Source organism: Sander lucioperca, chromosome 16, assembly GCF_008315115.2.
Source record: "Sander lucioperca isolate FBNREF2018 chromosome 16, SLUC_FBN_1.2, whole genome shotgun sequence".
In the NCBI taxonomy this organism is placed as follows: Eukaryota; Metazoa; Chordata; class Actinopteri; order Perciformes; family Percidae; genus Sander; species Sander lucioperca.
Genome location: NC_050188.1, coordinates 7,238,161 through 7,261,553, shown reverse-complemented (window position 1 = coordinate 7,261,553; position 23,393 = coordinate 7,238,161). Strand labels below are relative to the sequence as shown.

At 42.9% G+C, this 23,393-nt stretch overlaps 1 protein-coding gene across 6 annotated transcripts in view; it reads left to right on the top strand.

Moving 5' to 3' along the window:
* The first annotated feature begins 1,534 nt into the window (after positions 1-1,534).
* Positions 1,535-23,393, top strand: part of LOC116035679 (receptor-type tyrosine-protein phosphatase U-like) — a 237,639-nt gene continuing 215,780 nt past the window's right edge. For all 6 annotated transcript variants that reach the window (XM_031278927.2, XM_031278926.2, XM_035992827.1 and 3 more), the window contains exon 1: positions 1,535-1,807. In XM_031278927.2, the coding sequence (XP_031134787.1) occupies positions 1,738-1,807 (70 nt within the window). In that variant the 5' untranslated portion in view covers positions 1,535-1,737. The remainder of the gene's footprint in view (positions 1,808-23,393) is intronic.

Below are 23,393 nucleotides of genomic sequence, written 5' to 3'. Positions count from 1 at the left end.
GGTGGGAGTATGAAGCTGTATCAAGTCAGAGATGTAGGGAGGAACATGACCGTGCAGGGCTCTGAAAGTAAGGACCAGGATTTTAAATTGAGTTCTATACTGGACTGGTAACCAGCGAAGTGCCGCTAAAACAGGTGTGATGTGTGCTCTTTCATTAATGTGAGTTCTGAACAGCCTGGAGACGGTAAAGCTCCTTCTTACTCAAACAGGTAAAAAGACCGTTACAGTAATCTAAGCGAGAGGAAATGAAAGCATGAATGATCATCTCCAACTCACCCTTTGACACTAGTGGTCTTAATTTGGAAATATTCCTTAGTTGGAAGAAACGGTTTCTAACCAATTCTTTCGAGTGGTGCTCCAAGGACATGGATGAATCAAAAACAACACCTAAGCTCCTGAGGCTCAGCTGGACAGACGAGCCGAAGGGCGCTGACACGCCAAGCCGATTATCGGCCGTCGGACCGTCTGGCGAGGTCGGTGACTCGAGTCTGTTCGGTGTGTTCCGTGCCGTCGTCCGTCCGAGGAGCCGTCGGCCTTCATTTTGGCCGACCCGACATGTTCAGTCGGAGACAGGGCAGTCGGGACTCACCCGGAAATGGCGAGATCATGAGCCTCTCAAAATTTGACGAAAATCTTTCAGGTCAGTTTAGACCTTTGTCGATCTGAAATGAAGACAGATTCAGCAACTGCACGGCCTATTTCTCGCTTAAAATGTTTTCAGAAACTGCTTTATCTGAGGGATTCCATACATCTTCACATTGGCCCTAATCCTCTTCCGCACTAGTAGTAGCAGCTAGGACAGATTCAGGAAAAGATTCAGGGCTTTTGAGAAAACATTCTCAGCTCCACCCCTTCTCCCTCATACCCCCAGCACAAGTGAGTCACAATTTATAATGTGGTGGCTTTAGCGTGACAGCAACAGCCGAGCACACGTGAGTCTGTTTGGAAGCCAGAAATGCACTAAAAGGCAACATTGAGGAAAAACGTCCCCTCCAGTGGCGATTTTAGACCCTTTTTAGGGGGGCTCAAGCCCCCCTATTTAGTGTTTACACCTCATTATCATTTCATTTGATTCTGGTAGTCATAAAAGGGACTTTTGTAGTTTTTTGACATGTTCAATATTTTGCATTTATCCTCTGTTATAATAATAAATACATACAGTATATTCATTGTTATCCAGTGAAATTACTGATTTAGCAGGGGGCGGGGTTAACACTTTTGCAAGGCACTGTATCCGTGTCACATTCTCATTAGGGGCTGAGCACCCCCCCTAAAGGTCTGATCCTAGAATCTACCCCTGGTCCCCTCAAATGTGACAGCGTGGCGACCATCTGTACTGTATGTCTAGTCATTGGCTGATCCATAGACACTGCAGACAGGTCTTGGAGGCTTGTATTAGTGTGAGAAGGAGATCCACCGCCTCGCCACATGGAGGCGCCGCAGCCCCGCACTCCCGCGTGCCACTTGCTTACTTTGACAGTACAAAAAAAAAAAAGTAGCGGAGCCGTTACAGGAAAAAAGGGAAAGGGGGGCTCTTTTTGAACGCTTTAGCTCGAGATCAGATGCTCCCTGTGCGGACTGAGAGGGGAGCAGGCAGGCAGCGCTTCTGCAGCGGGGATTCAGCAATGAACGGAGCCGCGCTCACAACTTCTCTCCAGTCCTGCTGCCGCTGCTGGAGTTCCCTTTAGGATTTTCTTCTTGTGACAAAACGAGCTGGACTTTACTTCTTCTGCCAACATGTATTCAGCAGCATTGCTACTGATGCTGGCAGTCAGGATCTACGCAGACAGCATGGAAGGACCAACAGGTAAAACAAAAAAACAAGGAAAAATTTAAATGTTTGCCAGTTTGGAATTTGGCGAGAGCGCGCACCTGTAAATCCTCTCGCTGTTTTTTTTTTTTTTTTTTAAAGTTGGTCGTCAGAGGTTTAAAGTGGCTCTTTCCCCCCCACACAGTCGAGACATAAATATCGAAGCCCATAATGCATTTTGCTCCGCAACTTGAAAAGTTGTCTCAAAGTGTGCGTTCAGCTGTTAAAATCAGACCCTGACTGCTTTCACTGGTGTGAACTTTCTCCTTTTGTAGCCTATATGCATTGAAACGTTCATATTTCACGGGGGCATGACATGTGGAATTGCTTGCAACCTCGTTAGTAAAATCATAGCATCATTTCATTTTATTACACGGCTCAGTAGGATTTCTGATTAGGCTACTGTATTTTCTAAGAACATTTTTCTCACAAGATTAAATTCGAGTTAAGTGGAGTCATTATTTGCATCCTGAACCCTCCACTCTTTTCTCTGTCCCTCTATCTCTGTACAGTGCATTCAGCATCATGACAGTCATGTATCATTGTTCAGGCTTCAGTAGGTGCCAACAACATTCTCTACTCCAATGTGTCATGCCATAAAATGCAAATCCCATCCCAGTGATGAAGTCATCTCTCACTGGGTTTTATTTATTGCTGATGATGTTCACATTAAATGGGCTGCTAACTTTCCTGCATGTTAATAGTATCGATGGAACATGTTGCAGAATTATGTCGCTGATGCAGGGGATGATTTGGTTGACTGGTTCAGACTAGAAAATCAGCCATCAGAGGCTTTTGGGAGGAACAAATCAGGAGGAGTGTGTTTTTATGCTGCTACAGAGCAATACAGTGGAGAGATGAATAAGTAATGTCAGTTTTGTGCCACAAATAATAAAAACACTGGCACTGGCAGATCCAAATATTCTGTGTGTGTGTGTGTCAGTCAAACTCTGATAGACAGAAGTAGTTTTAGTGTTCACGGTGAGGAAAACTGAGATTTAAAGCCATAATACCTGAAGTCCACAGAGCCTATGGAGTTCAAATGATCTTCAGTTTGCCTGTGGCGAGTTTAACATTTGAATGGTTGCAGATTTCGGAGGCCTCCGAACCTTTTGACTTTTGAGGAATGTTGTGGAATACGGTAGAACAAATGCCTCTGGTCACTCCCTTGTCAAGTTGTCTCAAGTAAAAGTGACAGTTGGTTAATCTCAAGAATGCTTTGCAACTCTTGTGTGAGCGTCGCAGCTACGGTATAAATACTCTGGTGTCAGTTACACAGCCACCTAAAGCAGTTGCTGCTGAACAGACGTGCACTGAGCCACTCCCTGCTCTCCAGGATCAAGTTGGTTCTGGAGGCAAGATTTAGTGTAGCAACCCAACTGTCTTCTGAGATTACACCGATCAACAGAGAAGAGTGTGTCTCTTCGCCAGCTGGCGTACATTGGAAATTAATTCTGTTGTCAAGAATGGACACTTGCAATGTGTGAAAATGTCCACATAAGAAGTAATAGGTCCAGACAAAGCTGGTCTCTCCTACTTCTGTCTTGGGCTGTATGTCGAACCTCGAATACTTTTTGGTATCGGCTGAAATATGTAGCACACGCTGTCTTTGAGAAAGTTGGCATTAAATGTCTGGTCAGATTTGTAGTCTTTTTTTTTTAACTTCATTGATCAGATGTTTCCCGGTTTTTCATTTCAAAGTTCTTAGACATTTTTATATTGGTCAAAGTAAGGTATCACATCGGCCCTAGTAGTAGTAGTTCAGTTCAGTTCAGTTTATTCTTTGTCCCAAAAGGGCAATTTGTAAGCAGAAGGAAGACATCACATGAAGAATATACAACACAAACCACACAACAATTAATCACAATAAAAACAGCAGCTTCAGCTTGAGTTAAGAATAAATAGAATAAATCGTTGCAGAGTTGTATTGGGGTGATAATGAAAGTAAAAACAACTACAACAACTCTAATAATAATAATAATAATAATAATGATAATGATAATGATAATGATAATGATGATGATGATAAAGATAAATACAAATAAATACAGGGGTCATTAATATAAACAAGGGCTATCACCTCCTCCTCTTAACTGAGTTGATTGCCTGAATGGAAAGAGGAATAGAAGAGTTTTTGTATCTTTGTTTAAGAGCCAAGGGGGTGCAGCCCTACTTGGGCTGAAACTAATGATTATTTTCATTATCAATCAATATGTGATTATTTATTTCAAATAATGGAACTCGTTTGGTCCATAAAACTACGACAAATGCCCATCGCAATTTCCCAGAGTCCATGGTGACGTATTCAAATGTCTTGTTTTGGATGACCAGCAGTACAACAACCAAATATATTTAATTTACTGTAATAAAGGACTGAGGAAACCAGAAAATATTCAACATTTGAGAAGCTGGAACCAGTGATTTTTTTTTTTTTACTCCAAAAAATAACTCAAAACTCACAATAGTTGCTGATTAATTTATGTCCGTCGACTTGGGCTGGGTATTGTTTAAAAAATACGATACCAGTACCAATGCCAGTTCCCTTAAAGTGATACTGATGCCAATAGAGTACTTCATTTGACAATTTTTTCTACTTCATTGGATACCCATCATGTGAATGGAAGCACTCAGTCGGGTAAAATGCCACCACCGCTCCTCCCCATCCAAAAGATACATTTTGAAAGTGTTCATATGGGCGTAACTTCACCACACTACAGACTGTATGGGTTGTAGCTGCTGGGGTAGTGGGCCAATCACACGTCATTAAATCAAAGAACGCTTGCAGTAATTGGCTGCTGGCATTACCATACAAATAGTCATTTGTTCCTAGATCTGGGTACAAAAGAATCAAAGTATCGTTCGGCTGGAGAAGTTTTGATAGTACTTGGTGCTGGGTTATTTCAGTCAATACCTTCAAGGTATTGGGCAGCGATACCCAGCCCTACCGTCGACTAATGATTAATTGTCTAATCATTGCGCCTCTAACGAGTGGTGAACATTTCAACAACACCCAGGCCTACCTATGTCAGATCTGTAGTCTCTGCCATTGCTTTGGTATTTTTAGATACACAAAGGGCTTCAATATCGGTTCCAATACCTAATGTTTTACCGCCGTTTGGGGGAATCTAAACTTGGTTTAACTCATTTTTTTAAGTTTTAAAGTAATATGCCATCATCAGACATAATGAACCATGCCTAAATAAAATATATACCATATGTTCGAAAAGTTGCTTGATTTAGATCAGATCATAGCTGATAAAAGTTAACAAGTCCAAAGTGCTACACAATTTGGCTGCGTTGCAGAGGGTTGCATCACTTGATGCATGTTAATTGATGGGAGCTGGGTTGTGGCGATCCTTGGAGCAAATGTAATAAAATGCTGATTTTTCTTTTTGAAAGGAGAGGCATTCGTTGTGAACTTTCGATACGTAACACTTGTTTCTACTCTATTACAAACCCATTTTGGTTGGTACTGTAAACGTATGGAGGTTCTGAAACGGCTCTAGGTTTAGACCTTAGACAGTTTGTTGACGTCTTGTCAGGATCTATGAGAATTGAATATATATATATATATATATATATATATATATATATATATATATATATATATATATATATATATATATATATATATATATATATATATATTCGTCTCCAGTCATTCGTCTCCGAGAGTTGTTTTGAGCGTCAACAACTTCATTTCCTGCATTAGGATACACTTTTATGCACCAATTTAAAATTGAAATACCTTTTATTTAGCCTATGCGAAGAAAAAGAACACAGATGACAATTCAAAATATATCAAAAATATAATAGAAAGATGTTTTTGCGTGTCATTGGGCATTTTTAAGTGGGTATATGGAAATCCTGGAGCTTTCTTAGTGGGTTCTTACCTGCGTATCACGTAGACTACACCACTGCTTCCGGGGCTGCCAACGAGTTGTGTTGTACAGCTTTAATGCTGAAAACAAGAGAAAAAGCAGTGCTACCTCACTTTGTATTTCTGTTGTAATCAGGCAAATGCACCACTAAACTAAAGTGGAGTGCCAGCATGTGGCTGCACTTGGAGGTCTCTTACCTCAGCTGTGTAGTTTCACCTACAGAATGTGTGATTGTTGAAAGTTGAAACCTGCTGTGTTGTTAAAGTGCACCCGGGCCCTGTTAGCTGGGTCTCCGAGGAGTAAAAGCAGGAACGTAATTTAATCTTAGAATAAAACCACGTGACCGAACCCCAACACTGAGCAGCCCTGACACGCTGCTCCAAACCCTATGAAATTGGAGGTTGGAAAGAGGTTAGCGTAAAAAGACCACACTGAAATGGGCGCTGACACAACAAGGTGAGCTTTCACGGGCTGCGGGGAGGATGTAGAAAGGGTCCTTGGTGTGTAGCGGCGTGAATCCGGCTCAGTGTTAATCCAACAGAAAATAGCCTGACACACACAGCTCTCCTGGGGCAAATGTGGAAGCTTTAAATGGAGAAAATGGAGCGTATGTTCGCACAAAAGGCAATACTGAAATGTGCTTGTTCTGGAGGAAATAACACAAGAATCTTTAATAGAACAACTGCATAATGGCTACACGTTGTTCAAGATAATGAGTGCATTCTGTAATTATAGTTTGTGATAATGAGATGTCAAAGGAACAAGGGTTGTTTCAACACCCATTTTTTAAAGGAAGAAAAATCACAGAAATCTATCAATATAACTCCCAACAGTTAGTCTCCAGAGCTGTGGGACTGATTTTTTTTTTTTTTTTAAGCACCAGACTAAACAATCTAGCTTTAATTGCCTTTTTTGGCTGAAGGAAAATGGACGCAATTAACCTGGAAATGGATAAAAACGATCAATTTCACTTCTCACCTTTCTAATGCAGCATTAGATGGGTTGCATATTGCGAACAGTCTGCATGAGCCTGATTTCCTTCAGTTAAAATGGATGGGTCAAGCATAAAATGTGTGGATATATTCGATCAGCCAAAGCAGCCTGACAGATACAGCCAGTGAGAGCAAAGCAGCCCGGGCTGAGGTGGAAGTCAATCGGGACTTCCCTTCCCAACACTCCACCACTTTGATGGCTTTTGAGAAATTTTAATTGCCTCTGCTGTTCGTCACCAGTCATTCGTCTCCGAGAGTTTTATTGGCAGTGTGGCTAAAGCAAACTTGAAAAGGTGTTCAACAGAATTAACATTTAACTTTTAATCATCACAACGGCAAACTTAAGAGTTTGGAAGTTGTGAGGCCTGTGAATAGCTGAGTGACTTGGCAAACTTCGATGCCTTTCATATATACCCGCAGCGTGATTACTTCTATCTTTAAATGATTTCCTCTTATCATCGAGGGATGAGTTAGGGCTGCTGTTGTGCAACTGAAGTCAATTTTCCCCTAGGGAGTTAAGTTGGTGAAATGCAATGTCGCCGGCTCCAATAGACCTTATTGTGCCTGTCTAAGCTCCAGCTCCTTCCGCACCATCTATCTTTCCATGTTGTGTATCTTCAGTTGTCAAGAGTATTGGGCAAATACACATCATGTGTTACAGTAATGTGAATACTTTCTTTTCAGTAGCAAGCAGTGTATGGGATTACAATTTGAAATTTTCAGTCACTGTGCGTTCAGTGGACAGATTGGTCCGGGACTTGCTAGCTTGACTCAGAACTGGAGGTTTGTACGTAACACTGCAAAGTAAGCTAATTTATTTATTTATTTATTTATCTAAATAATGCGACAGTGGGGGTAGAATGCAGAGCCTATATCAAAAGAGAAGATGTACAGCTCTTAGTACCAAAGTTGTCTTATTTACATGTTGTGTTAGCTTAGCTGGTGTGCTAACGTTAGCCACTGGTAAACCCACATTCAGAATTAGCTGGTTTTGTTCAGAGTTGGAGGATGTGAGAACCCTGCGTCATTACTCTGTGAGGTAAGAACTTTTGAAGACCTGTTGGGTTTAACCAGGGTAGCTACCTAGCTAAGCTAACAGCTAAGCTAGCTGTTGATGGTCAGGACATGTCCATGTAAAATAACCACAGGTTTGGCTGCTTGTTAAAACACAGTGTCTTCTTCATAATGTATGTTAGGCCTGGGTGATATCACCATATGGTATATATTGTCAAAACAGTATAAATATGTCTTATCGTATATATTTTTCTATATCATTTCTATTAGGGGTGGAACGGTACATGTATTCGTATTGAACCGAAACGGTACGGGCGTCTCGGTTCGGTCCATGAATTTACACGGAGAATACACGGTATAAAAATAAATAAAACTTGCGTGCAAATGAATTAATGTAATGTGGAACTACTGTTACATACGCTTTTCTTAGGGACACCTAATCTGTAGCCCCGCCTTAGCTCTGAAGCTCTCGAGCTCCGCCTACACGTCAAGTCGGTCCAGTGGGTCCAGACCAGAGCCATGTCTTTCTCCATCACTCTGGTCCACATGAAGCAAACTAGTCCCTTCCATATACAACCAAACACGGATGTACTGTAGCTGTAGGCCCTATCCCTTCTTGCCTCGACCATGAATGGCTTCCAGGCCCATTTGCTTCGCTGTTAGCTCCGCCGTTATTCGTTAGCTCCAGAAAACATGCTATTTTGTAATTTTATATATATATATATATATATATATATAGTTAATTTCATATCACAACAATAGGCCTATCGTTGAGATATGAAATTATCTATATTGCAATATTGTTTTGTATTTCTACACATGTTAATAGGGAAGATGTGACAGAGGCATTGGAATGGTTCAAAGGCATCTTTGACAGAGCTGGGCTGAGTTTGACTGGTGGTCATACGTTACATTTAAATTTTCTTGACTATTTATTGAGGTAATTGTTCAGCAGGGCTGGTGTTGGAAGCCACGTTGGTCATTTATGGTGGTAGCAATCAGACCATCTCCAACCATTATCGCCTTGTGCAATATGTTTATGACTTTAATCTCCCAGTGCTGCTGCTGCTGCTGCTGGCATGTGCCCATCACCACCACGCATGTTAATGGAGCTGACAGAGCTGCCAGACGGACTTGGCCTGAACCCACGAGGCGTCTTTGTGGGGAGAACCAGGAGCGGCTTCGCCTCTCCAGGTGTTAAAAATGTGTTATTCCCCCCCCCCCATCTACAACATCTATTGAGCAGATGGAGGGTTGCCAGCATGCGCCGCACATCCTGTTAAGCTGATCGATCCAACATGTTTAGACAATAAAGTTAATTTGCTCCTTTTCAGACTTCCTCTCGTGTCGTTGAACGCCTATGCTGGTATTCAATTTAGATTACTTTAAAGGAAGCTGCTAGGTTTGTGATTGCTATTGCTCACTCTTCCATCACTGACTCATTTCATTGCTTTTACAGCTCTGAGTTTTTTTCCAACAAGCTATATATATAATGATCTGCTCGATGAAATCACTGAAAAAGGTGAGTGGGGTAAACTCATAGCATGAACGCATCCGATTCTTGAGAATCAGCTGCTGGTGGAATTTGGATCTTGGAATTTGCTGTCTATTGCAGGTATGCAGAGTGCAGCTAATTTATGATTATCGAGGCTCAGAGGACTGACCTGCTGCCGGGGCAGAAGCCAAAGATATTAAAGCGTACAGACGTTTTAAACCGCAGATGATACTCCGACATCAGCTCGCTTTTTAGCAAATTCTTTGAAATGCTTCAAGTGCCTGAGACGCCTCTGTGCAATCCTCCCACCCCTCTCTCTTTCAATATAAGAGCTCACCGTCTGACACAGATCATGTCTCAAATTGTCCACGGAGCATTGAGAGTGTGAGGGTGATGTTTTGAAAGCAGGCGGTGAAGCAATTGCACTGACAACAATATTTGTCTCTGTAACCTGAGTACATTTAAAGCCCAGTGTCTCTAAATTCCTCAACCATCTTGAAGAAAGGCAATATCAATCCGCCAGGCAGTAACACTTGTCTCATCACATCTTGAAGCAATGAACCTCGAATAAATTTACCTTAAAACGCTTTAACACTGTTAGGTAACAGTCGGCGGTGATGTGCCTTGCATTCCTATGCCTTTTTTGTTGGCGTTTTCACTATGAAGAGTATTTATACTGAGTGACAAAAGTATACTCCAAAGTCATTGTGCATACCAAATGTGCTTGACTTTTGAGTGTGCCTTTGATGGACACTATTGTACCACAATGGACTGCATGAAGACTACATATGTGCTGCTCAAAGCTGCAAAACATTACAACAAATGACAGGCTTCAGAAAACAAACAAGTCTTTTATAATGAATTTAAGTTAAATCATTAGGTTTTATTCACAAGAAATTTCAGCATTGCATCCATGTGGAATGTTGGAAAAGGAATGGGCGGCATTTGTCCTAATAACCTCAAAACGGTAGAAATTACAGTATACGGAAAAACACTGTTACAAATTCAGAAATTTGATTTCTCTTTTTTAAATTCTGAACGTAAACACCAAAGGGAAAATGTCATGTTTTAAAATAGGAATGGGAAAAGGTGCTAGCCAATTGCTGTGGTGTTGATAACATTTTTACAGAACATGAAGACAGCAACCTTTAGTTTAATTTTCAAGTCTCGTTTCCTGTTAATTTAAAGGAAATCAATGTACTTTGTTTTGTACTAACTGCAAAAACTGTATACTGTGACAATATATGAAATATAGTACATATTCAATACTATTTGTATGTAGTTTGGAATTAGAAGTCTGAAGAAGACTGAAATGTGTCAGTAGCACAGAGTGCTGAATGGCCGCTTATGTTTAGACAGCGTTTGAGAACTTAAGCTTTTTCTGTCAAATGGAGAAAAAAAGGCTCTTTTGAAGAAAAGAAAATTATATTTCTCAATGTGAGGTATTCAAAAGTATCAAAACTGAAAGTCGGGTACCGTATCAGCACTATTATCAAAACATTTCAAATGATACCATACTAGCCCTACTTGGGAGGAAATAGACAAAGCAGGTTAAGGGAAAGTGGGTGTACCAGAAGAGCAAAGTACAGCACTTCATCAGAATTTAAGGAATGCACTCAACGTCACAGATTGATGATAGATAACAGTGTGGAGTGATTTGAGGGAGGATTTTTTTTTTTTTCCTTTTCGAGGATGATTTACCCTGTGGTATTGAAATCATTGCTCTTAGCACACAGACATGGCCGACTCTTTGGGAATGGCAGGTGAGATTGATGATGTCGAATCCTGTAAGCTGCGACTGTGTGCTTGGTTTAAGGATGAGTTGGACAAAGAGATGAGATATGCAGGTGCATGACTGTTCTGCAGTGATGGCTGCCTTTCCATTTAGTGCAGTCCTGCTGTCCGTCAGTCAGTCGGCGCCGCCATTACCTCCCAGATTTGTCACCGCCGCTGACAGCCAGCCGTGAATAATCTTTATGAATATTCCTCTATCGCTCTCGCTGCCTAGCCGACGGCGTGTTTACACTGTGCGGCTGAACCAATTGTCCAAGCTTTTCCCCGGCTATGAAACCTGTGGTCGGGCCTGTCACGGCCGATGACAGGTTGATGGGAGTCGTGAGAGGAAACTGTCGCTCGGCTATCGCTGCAGCGTGAGATGACCGAGCAGCAGATTCAGCAGATGGGGGTTAGAGTTCAGCCACAGGATGATTTTGTGGCGGTGCTGTCAGCATGTGTCGCTTTGGATTGAGATGACATCTAGGGCCAAACTGCGGGAATGGCATTCCTCTCCCACTCCCTTTCCCTTTCTGCAACTTCTGGGGTAAAATAACTGCATGATGCCAAAAGCTATTTCTTTTCAGCTCTGCTACCTTCTCCTCGACACTTTATCTCCCAGAGTTTTCTCTCCCGGGCTCACATGTTTAGTCCCCCGTGTCATTAAGGTAGAAGACCACAGTGCTGATAAACTCGTGTTAGATGAAATGCCAAACTTCAAACTCCAAACTCCAAACTCACCCCGTCTTATATCTTACCCTTTCATTTTTGTAAGATAAAAAGAAAAAAAAACAAATCAGTGATATGGAGCAAGACCCGGGGTGTGCAGGTCCCAGGGCAGCTGTAGATATTACACTTTAAAAAGTAGGCGTTTAAAGTTATCAAACCTGTGGGCCTCTGAGTGTCCCTGTGGCGCACAAGAGATATTAAAAGTTGAATGGAAACTTGTGAAAGAGAAAAGTCAAATTATTAAATAAATAATAAGACATGTCCCTCAAGGGATTGTACAAGGGCAGTGCAGCATCGCCTGCTCACCCCTGTCAGGGTTAGCAGTGACCCTCCTGTGCACAACAGGGGGAGGGTATGCAGCATGAGCAGCAACACCTGTGTGTCTGCTATCACTGCGGGACGTCCTCATAAACCGCTTCTTCACTTCCTCCTTCTGTAACTAAGTTTGGATTAATGCCAGGTTTAGGCTTATTTTTCCCTTTTCCGGAGCATCTTACTTTGTAGTGGTATACCTGAAGTGGTCCGATCTCCTGAGTGCAGTTCGTATGACGTGTAGTTCGACTACGTCGGAAGTAGAGATGTAACGATTACCGGTGTAACGGTAAACCACGATAAAAATGTTGACGGTAACAATTACCGTTTTCATTTAAAATATCATTATTATCACGGTGGATTACCACGGTGTGGAAACGGCATGTTCCCAGCCTACAACGTGCGTTTCTTGAAGTTGGAATCATGGCGGAAGGAGGAGATGACAGCGCTCAGGACATTTATCAGCCTATTGCCTATATTTTTGTAATATAATAAACCCTGTCACACTTTTTGAAGCCATTTCAGCTTGTGTAGGCCTATCAGTGCTTTCTAAACATATTGAACACACTTTTAAAAATACCGCGGTAATACCGAAAACCGTGATCATTTTGGTCACTATAACCGTGAGGTTAAATTTTCATACCGTTATATCCTTGGTCGGAAGGAAAAAGTGTTAGTGTTAGCTGGTCAGAAAAGCTATCCTGTTCAAAACCACCATCTCCCATCATGGGGAGGGCCGAGAAGCAATAACCATTTCAATTGGATTAGAAACATCGATCCAACTTTTACCCTAGAATTCCACCAGGCACAGATGCGCCGTGTTCCGGCTGCGCCGCGGTTTGGTTCCGACCGTCGTCCGCCATGCGTCATACCACACCGGGAGCGTCTCAAAAGCCGGGCGTCTTGCCTGCCCGATTCGCAAATCTTGTTGTTTTGGTCATTTTTCCTGGATATTTGTAGTAAGTAGTATACATAGTTAAATGGTTTCTTCCATTTAGTCCAGTTATGAACGGCACGGATCAGAGATTTGTGGCTGTGTTTTAGTGGAAGTCTGCGGGAGTCTGCACAGGGTGTTTATTTTGAAAATTGACGGATGCTCTAGCCCTTCCACTCCCTGCCCGGCCTGGCCGTCAAAAATAGACCTGACGCATATTTTTAATGGAACAGAGCGGAGAACTGCTTCTGGAACGCGCCGCATTGCGACTGGTGGAATCCCAAGCATTGTCTTGAGTGGCCGTGATGGGTGCCGGCAGCCATGGCGCCGCCGGGACGCCTGGTGGAATCTAGGGGTTACTCTCCCGATATCTATTCTGGTACCTCAATTTAGGTGTTGGAGAAATGTTAACAGCGAATGCCGATACCAGTATTCTATTTTTTCTGCTCAGCCGGAACTCTTGTAATCATTTTAATGTAAGGTAACATGATGGTGTGGTGTGATGGGAGGGGGTTTCACAAGCTGTACAAGCACTTGGGCTGATGAGCACCTGCACCTTTACACCAAGCAGTTCCTACTGTGATTGGAAAGAATCGTGTCAGTGTGCAGCAGGATGTGTGAAAGAAGCTGACAGTAGGTTTGAAAGTAAAACTAATAAACCCTTCTATCGCAGGTGTTCGCGTTGGGAGTCAAACCTTCAACCCTGGCACCGTTAATGCCTCTCAACCCATCTGTCCTTCCTCTGCTTCTTTTTAGATGGCATGCACATGTTTGTTAGTTCCGTCTCTTTCTTCTTTTTAGCTCTCCTCTTGACTTCTATGTGGAGGGGTTAGCTTGGCAGTGATTTAGATGATGGCAGTATTTTGGCACTTCTAAGATGCAATAGCACCTGGGCCAGCATCTGCTGTGTTTCCCTTCCAAAAGGCGTCCGCATCAGCAGCGAGTACGGGGGGTTTGAGGCACCCGTGGCCACTGAACTCGGACAGATAAATGCAAAGGATTACATTCATGAGCAAGGAGCTGACGGATCATGCCCTGCATGGGAATGAGCGAGCGGTCCATGCATTCCCAGAGGAACGTGTTAGCCCAGCCAAGGATGATTGGAGGCATATACTAAAATCCTCATTCTGTTTCACGAGATGTATCGCCGCTGGTGCCCGGAGCAGGATGTTGTGGTTTTTATAAGCTTGCTGTTACAAGAGGCCTTGAATCATTATTTCAATAAGATGGACCCCCGAGTGTACTGCGGGCGCAGCTTCTCAGGTGGAGGTGGAGAAAAAGTGAAAGTGTGAGAGTGAAGCGAAAGAAGTTGGAAAAGAGAGGAGTGTGTGAAGTACAGGAGGGGGTGGGGGGGGGGAGAGATTATTGATTACATCAGTGGAAGCTGTTGGGAAACAGCATGGAAATCAGCTGGTGGGCAGCTTTCTGTCTGTGCCGCATCTCTGAGCACCATCTTTCATCTTCCCTCCGCCGTTTGATCTAACAGGCCGGCCCGAGGTGAAAGCGACACCGGGGAGGCGTCTCCAGATTGGCCACTGAACATGTGTGTCCCTGCGCCCTCCTGGCCTACACCCCTAATCTCAGCGTCAATAGAGTCTGAGCAGATGGCACTGTGGCCGGGGTCAGCGAGCTCGTACACAATAATAGTAGGCCATGAGAGGATGATGGGGCTGACCCAGACACAGCGATGACCTGAGTGGATATTAAAAACAGATCTACTTTGTTTGCCCTTGCACAAGGCAGCAGTTGACATATGATGTTTGTGAGTTGCTTTAAACACAGCGTCCTGTGTATTGACCTAGAAAAGTGATGAGAGCAGCAGAAAGCATCAAAAAGCACGGGTGGATTTTCTTTTTTTTTTCTCGCATTCTGCGTTTCATGTAGAAGCCCCTTGTGTTAATGTATAATGAAATTAAAGAAAATTCTCTGCCACAGGAGGAGCACTGGCTCCGATCTCTGTGTAGGAAATAGGTTGCTCAGATGGCATGGCGTATTTTAGGATAGGTGTGGATTTTTGAGGGGAGATGATAACATTATGCAAGCACTGATCATTTTTATGCCAAAACTATTCCTTCATTATTGAGGGTTAAGTTTGAGCATGTGTTTTAATAAAGGGGAAATACCTGCAAACGGATTTAACCGTGTTTTTATAAAACAAAATCAGAAGTCAACTGTATTTATTCACCCTTTTAAATGCCACACAGTGGATCTGATGTGCTTGACAGAGCAGAGAGAAGAGAACAAAGCAAAGGAGAAAAAAAGATGGAAAAATAAAAAAAATCACAATTTCAAGAGATGGAGTCATTGCCTGGGGCTGGGAGATCAGAGGTGAGACTGTTGTTGTCACTGTGTTCTCGCGACACATGCCGGCCACCATCCCTTGGCTACTTCTTCTGTGTGTATGGAATATTCGCTGTGCTACAGTTGTCAAATATTGCAACTTGCCAGTATGTGTTGCACAGAAAGAGTACACTCACTGATTTAGCGTATCACTCTGTAACATTGTCGGACTCATGATGGACAGTAAAACATCAGTGCAGTTGAACCAGAGACATCGTCTTTTTTTTAATTCCGCACATTCTTCTTCATCCTCAAAACCTGGCGTCTCCATTACCCACAATGCAACTCGAGTCAATTCACTCGACTGTATGGATTTGGGTGTGTATAATATAGCCACACTTTAGAGTTATTCTCATTGAGTTGGAAAAAAAAGTTCCGAGCCTTCCAGGATTTTATGTCCTGGAGGCAGTTATTCAGTCTGTTAATTTATTGTAGTTATGTGGCTATAAGGGTAGGTATTGTCAGCATAACTGTTATAGAAATATTTTACTTGTGATGTGTATAATGTGGCCTAAAGGGAACATTTAAATGTAAAGAGACTTGGACCAAGTATCAAACCCTGGGGACAAGGCAAGGAAAGGGCTGTGCTTAAGCCTAGAAGGAGGGCAGTACAAGTTCCTGACTCAGCTGCCAGAGGAAGGTCATTTTTCACTTTTAGTTATGCAAATTTGCAGCCTGAAATCCCGATTCTTCCCACTTCCATTCATATCGTATGTCACGAAGGTAACTTGAACTTGTCTGCAGCCTGTGAAGTGCAGGGAGGGTTTACAGTGGGCCCCGAAGTAGCGGAAGAGAGGAATGCATATGTAGAACAATGTGTGACATGTTTGTCATTGTCTCTCCTAAGGGACGGTTTGCACAGGAGCTGCTTCTGCCTGAATCTGTGCAGCCACGCCCACACAGTTCTGTAGTCCCCCAGACATCTCTAATTATATGCACACAAAAGTAGGCTACGTATTGTTTCCTTGTCCCCCTCTCCCCTCCACTGTCATCCCCCTACCAGTCGCCAACTCTCTCACCCACTTTCTGCCAGGCCGGAAGACCTGTTGTTAATTAAACCTGCCAATCATAGAGAGAGAAGGTGGGTGGGTAAGGAGGAGAGAGAGTGTTCCTCACTTTTCACAAAGTGTTTTACTGCAGTGCTTACTTTATGGTAATAGAGTCAGTCACATCTTCGTTTTAGAGGCTGCAGCCAGGGACGGTAACAGTAGTTGACTATACTGTGTTGGTGTGTGAATGTGTGTGTGCGCCTTGTCCTCACTATGTATACACATGAGTGCATTTAGGGAGGGTGGAACAATTAATTGGGGGGGGGGGGGGCGCAGATTAGGAATCCGTTCAAAAGTGACAGCTTTTTTCATTCTTTGTTCAGTGAAAGGAAGAGGCGTTGAGTAACGAGCTCTGTAGCACAGTCCGACATGAGTATGAGCCACCTTTTGCCTGCACGTCCTTGCCGTCTGGGCGACATCTCTGACCCCATGTGTTGTTCCATGTTTAATTAAGAATCCGCTGGAGAGGGGTAAAAGTACAAGGCAGGGTGAATCTGTAGAGGCAAGTGACCGCACAAGTAGAATCACTAATAGAAGGTTTAGTGTGGCCGGTTGGCTGGGCATTGAAAACGTCAGCCACCATGTTAGGGAAAGCTAACGAGTTTGTTATATCTAGGGATGGCCAGGGTGTTTTGGGGCGATTTACAGTAAATCTTTAGCTAAGAGGTCTCCTGCTTAATTAAGTTGACTTGTTTGTGCTTAATTGGGCTACAGGTGTGCTTGAATTTCTCACCTACTGCACCGCTTACTGCAGCACAGATGAAAGAATGACCCTGGGCCACTACAAAACGTTGCTTGCAGCTACGTCTGGGCATTATATCGATATTATATTGATATCGATATAGTAAGGTTAGATATCGTCTTCAATTTTGGATATCGTAATATGACACAAATGTAGTCTTTTCCTGGTTTTAAAGGCTGCATTACAGTAAAGTGATCTCATTTTTTTTTAACTTACCAGACTGTTCTAACTGTTCTATTATTTGCCTTTACCGGCTTAGTCATGTATAGCCTATACTGATGATTATTTATCCAAAATCTCATTGTGTAAATATTTTGTGAAAGCACCAATTGTCAATCCTAGAATATCGCCGCAATATCGATATTGAGGTATTTGGTCAAGAATATTGTGATATTTGATTTTCTCCATATCGCCCAGCCATGTGAAAAAGTGCACTCTGACACACAAACAGTGACACACAAGCATGCTTTGGTCATCTTTCTCACTCAAAGGTTTTTATGTTATACCACCAACATTACTGAGCCATCTTTAACATCAGTGCTACTGCTACTTAGGCCTGCAGCGACGCGTCGATGACGTCGACGCATCGACGTCAAAATTACGTTGACGTCGTATTTTTGCGTCGATGCTTCGCCACACACACATGTGGGAGACCAAAACATTGCAGGAAACAGCAACCTCCTCAGAATTCCCAACAAAGCCCTGCAAAAAGCCCCATGAAAAGAAAAAGTCCTAAAAAAACAGCTCGCCCTTAATCATCGAAGGTATGGGAATACTTCAAATATAGTCCCAAGTACTAACGTTAGCTAAATTAATTTCATGTTTGTGTAGTGTGTTGTGTAGCCTGCGCACTTAGGTGGTGCTAGCTAACTATCTTAGCTCTCCGTGCAGTTTGTTCGTGCTAGGTTAGTAGCTAACGTTAACGTTAGCTAGCTACTGGCGCCTAGACAGCTGTGTTTAGCTAACGTTAGTTATCATCTAATGTTGGCTAGCTTACGGCTGCAGAACACAGCTATCTATAGTAGCTAACGTTAGCTAACGTGAACGTTAGCTACTAACCTAGCACGAACAAACTGCACAGAGAGCTAAGATGCGTTGGTTAGCCTAGCACCACCAAAGTGCACAGCTGCATTAGCATGTAAACCTACAGAATAGCAGTTAAGAGAGTGAGTTTGATTATGCATCAGGTTTTATGTTGGGACTGTTATGTTGTGTTAAACACTCTCAGGAATGTCTGTACTGTTCACTGCAGTGTTTTTCTTTTTTGCACTACAACTTGATTTTTTTGAACAAGAGAGTTATGTTGGTACTGTAAAAGAGTAAACAGGCTGGCCTTTCATTTTGTATAACAGTAAAATAATTATTTTATTTTGTGTAAAGCAGAAGATTTTTTGCTGTGCAAAATTGTTTAATAAAATATATTAAGAATTTTTTGGTATTTATTTGAGATACATTATGGTTTTTATTAATCGAGCAACAGAAAAATAATCGTTATATTAATCGTCCAATTAGTCGTTAGATTAGTCGACTAATCGATAAAATAATCGCCCGATTAATCGTTTAATAAATAATCGTTTACCCCCAGCTCTACTGCTACTACTATTACTAATGTTGCACAAACGCTACTAATTCTACTAATACTGCTGATAAGTACTAATGATGCTACTACCACAGAATTATTCTACTACTAGCAGTACTCCTTCTACTTCTAATGCTGCTGATGCCGCAAAGTACTAATGCTTTTTCTGCTGTTTGCTACTAAAACTACCATGACTACAGTACTCATGCTTCTACTACTAACGCCACTGTCTTTATTACTCCAGTTACTATTACTGCTAATGTTCCAAATAGCAACGGAATACATGGGGCGTTGTTACGTAAGTAGGATAGAAAAAAAGTAAATATATTCCATTAAAGTTACAGAAAAAAGAGGTAATCGGATTACTGATACATTTTGTAAAAATAGGGGATTATTTTATTATTAGGATTACAATTTTGAAATGTGTTTTTGGTCGAATTTTCTCCGACAGTAGGGGAAAGGCAAGCTGCAGATTACTGCTAAGCTAACGTTGCCCTGTGTCTTTAGCTGCATGGTACCAGCTGGTAAGCTACGCTGTGTCTGTTGTTTTTTTTTCTCCGGACGTGCACGGTTGGTGAGAGAAAAATACTGGGGGGGGAAACGTTGATCCTGCTTTTGATTTCAATAGTCGAAATCGAAAGCTCATTTAAATCGATTATCGATTTAAAATGGAACTTTTGACACCTCTATATACTCTATGTATCTGTCTAACCACAGTCTGAAGACATACACTTATGCATTGACAGTATGTGCTGCTGTGTCAATGCATAAGTGTATGTGTGTGTTCCCCTCCCCCCGCCCCGGTTCCCCATGGGACCACTGGACACCTGACTCAGTACTGACCTCTAACTTTTGCTGGTGCAAGACAAGACCAGGGGGCTTGTGGGAATTTGGGCGGCAGGGTTTGCCAGAGGGCATCAGGGGGAGAAGCAGACAAGAAAAAGGACTCAGCGTTTAGGTGTATGTGGGTATGTCAGTTGTGACCTAGCCTGGGGGCATGAATAAAAATGTCCAGTAATTGCCTGATTCTGTCACTGGGATCATTACCACAGGTGTTTGAGCCCTCGTAGATACAGGCGGGGATGTAAGCCTGTAGAGCTTTGACAGCAAAACAACCTTTTCCCTTCGAGTTTTTAAAGACTTGGCATGAAGTTATAATGATCTGGTAGGTAGGGGCCCTTTTCAATGTCACTAAATCTGACAGTTGGTCTTAATGATGTTGACATTTCAAATATGCTTTGGGAGAAAATGTTGTTGAGAGCAATCGCCCTCTCCCTTCATGTTAGGAAAAACAAAGTCACTGGCATGTGAAATTTGCGTGGTGGAGGAGGAGGGGAAGTGGTTGTAGTAGGAACTGGGAGGAGGGAACACGTTTTTTTCTAGTTGATTAGGCAGCTGAAATCATCCTTTTGTGAAGGCAGTGCAGGCGAGGGAGGGAAGCTAAACCTCCTAGAGGAAGGCCTTTTGGGTTCATTGCTGCTGGATTGATGCGGGGGGGGGGGAGGGGGGGGGGGTTGTTCTGGGCTCGCTTTCAGGGGCGTGGGTCCATTCAGAGGCGAGACTGGAGGCTCCTGGATTTATTCCGGCCCAGTGGGTAGCTGCAGCGGTGCCGGCGGGCCACGCCGGAGGATTTCAAACCCTATATCGCAACGGCAAAGCAGCATGCGCTCGCAGAGAAAATGAGAGCAGGGAAGCAAAACCGTACACGCTCATTATCAGAGTGTACAGGAGACTGAAACGGAAGGATGGACAGAGAGAGTACTGCAGAAAGAGAAGCACAATGAGCAGAAGGAACAAAGTGTCCCAGTGATGGAAAGAGTAAAAGATGGAGGGAGAAATAACAGAGCCGAAAGTTTGTTATGCCTCAGCAACACTATTACTGTCTCCAGCTGCAGACTGAAGGAAGAGGGAAGAGGAGACAGAGATTAGGAGAAGAGGAAGATGCGAAGGCCACTTAGTGACTGTGAAGGATAGAGGGCCTGTTGTCCACTGTTTGAACACAGCAGAGACTGTCTGCAGCTGCTGGTCCCAGTGGCGGAGCTCCATCTGTGGGACTATGTGTATTAGCACAAACACACAAGAGAGAGCTCGCACTAAAGGGGAGGCTTCTCATTAATGTGCGCTGCGGCACAAGGCTCATTTAAGAGACCATTATGTCCTGGTAAGAACTGCTCGTTTGTCAAGATAGTGCAGGATTCACGTCTGATTTGCCTTCTTTATTGTGGCGCTACTATTAAAGTCAAACCAGTCCAGAGAGAGTTCAAAACTGGGACTACATAATTCCCTGTGTGGAAAATATCCATGCTGAGTATCCTTATATACAGAGAGAGAAACAGATCACAATCTATTTTTTCTCATGGCCCTCTGCCGCATCGGCCTTCTTTCAACACTTCGAAACACCCAAGGGAGACACTTCATCTTTTTCTATACAGGTGCGGGAGACAGGAAGCAGTCTGCCTATATAGAAGAGTTCAGTTAAAGATGCCCCTCACAACTTGGGATGAGCTCAGCCAGTTTTCTGGATCATCATTCCTTTAAAGCTTTAGTGCGTAACTTTTTGATATTAATGAACTTTTGTTATAAACTCCAAATGAGTTGCTACAAAGCGAATGAAGACTATCAGCTCCACACAACTCTCTCTGTATTTCTCAGTATGGCTTTGTTCAGAAGATTGTGTCATCCGGTGGTAACTGCGTGGAGGAGGGGTCGGGGCAAGTGCGTGATCACGTAAGGCTTGTATCATGTGGACGTGCCGACAGTATTTTTGTCATTACTTAGAATTCCTCATGGGGGAGACAGAAACTACGCACTATAGCTTTAAGTGTAACCTTCAAAGTAGAGCTCAGGGGTGTAAATCACACTAGGGATGTCACGAGAACCAATACTACCGACACGTTCCGGTTTTAAAATTACAAAACACAGACGATGCCCATTTTTTGAAGCACCGTAGGCACCGTTAGCGACGATACTAGTGTTAGCAGCATCGGCGCTGCACCTTCTGGAACTGATGGGGGCAGTATACGCTTCAGAGTGTTCCAGTCGATACATTCAGAAGAAGGAAGTCACGAACAAGTGGCCGAAGTCACGGCCTTCTACTGCCGGTACATGTCTTTTGGAAAAATATGAACGAGAGTCAACTCTACCCAACCTAAAAAACGGCATGTTCACTGCAAACTCGCAGTCCTCTCTTCCTGATTTACAGCCCCCCCTCTCTTGGCTTCAAATAACTCACCGTTGTCGGCTACGGCCGCTGAACAGGCTACACGCTGTAAACAGCCGTGGCCCGCTTGCCTGCTCCTCCGGTAACGTTAGCCGTTAGCAGGGTTAGCATGGCGGCGTTAGCCATGGTTAGCCAGGACCAGTGGCATCACTTTACTGGCAGTGTCGCAATTGTTTTTGCAAGTAACCAACTCGGGTACTCTAGCTATATAATTCAAATGTGAGTACACGAATGTTGAAATTACATAAAATGCCTGTGATAAATTAGCCTGAAGCTAATGCTTAGCTACCTGTTCAGGAGGAAATTAGCCAACTCGGCTCTAAGCTGTCTCCATCTTTCAAATACATCTCCAATATTTACCCAGGGTTTGTAACATCTCTGGTCACGCAACTGTTGAAACAAGAGGAAGAAACACTGTTGTTGTTTTTGCACAGTACCTTTTTGAAAAGATGCCTGGAAGTCTGGAATGTGTCTGGGGACACTATTTATTGCACTATGAGCATTAATTGCACTTTATTATGTTGTTCTATGCTCTATTGCACATGTTTTGTATGTCTTGTTATGACATTTGATATTTTTCAAATATTTTAATAAAGAAGTTCATATTTCAAGTTAAAGTACATGGAATCTTAGAAAATCCTTCTTTTTTTTTACCGTGGTATCGAAATCGGCATCGAGAATCGTGTTATTTTACTGGTACTGGCACCGACTACTGAAGTTTTTGGTATCATGACACCCCTAATTTACACCACTAGTAGAGCTGCAACGATTAGTTGACTAATCGATTAGTCGATGGACAGAAAAATCATTGACAACTATTTTTATAATCGTGATATTGATTGACGCAAAAATGGCAGGAAATGCTGTTTACCGCCTCTCAAATATAGAAATTTCCTGCTCTTTTCTGTTTTAATTCATATAAAATTGATTGTCTTTGGGTTTTGGACTGACAAAACAAGACATTAAAAGACATCACCTTGGACTGTGAGAAACTGGGATGGACATTTTTTACTCATTTCTGTTCAAGTAAATGATTAATCGAGAAAATAATCGGCAGATTAATCGAGAAAATAATCGGCAGATTAATCGATTCATCGTTAGAGGCAGCCCTACCTCCAAGTAGCACAGTGGATGTCTGTCTTGGACGTAGACCTGATGCGGTTGTAAGGCTGTTTCCCGGGGGTACGGCTGAATGGGCCTGTCTGCTGGCCCGCTCCAGGGTTACTGATGATGAATGGACAAACTCAAGGGACTGTGTCCTGGAGTGGAGAGTTTTCCAGGACTGTACAGGGTGACCTTAGAGCGGACGTGAAGAGGATTCACAACTCTGGTCTGATTGATGATCCGTGGACCTGATCTCTCACCTCCAGGCTCTGAGTAGATTAGAGTGACATAATCTGGACTATTAGGCTGATGTATTCGTCTGCCATTTATTAAAAACACAAGTATCAGACAGGTAGTATGATCCACCTGTGGTGTGCTGGAAAGGATGTATATTTTGATGTAGGGCTGGGCGATATGGA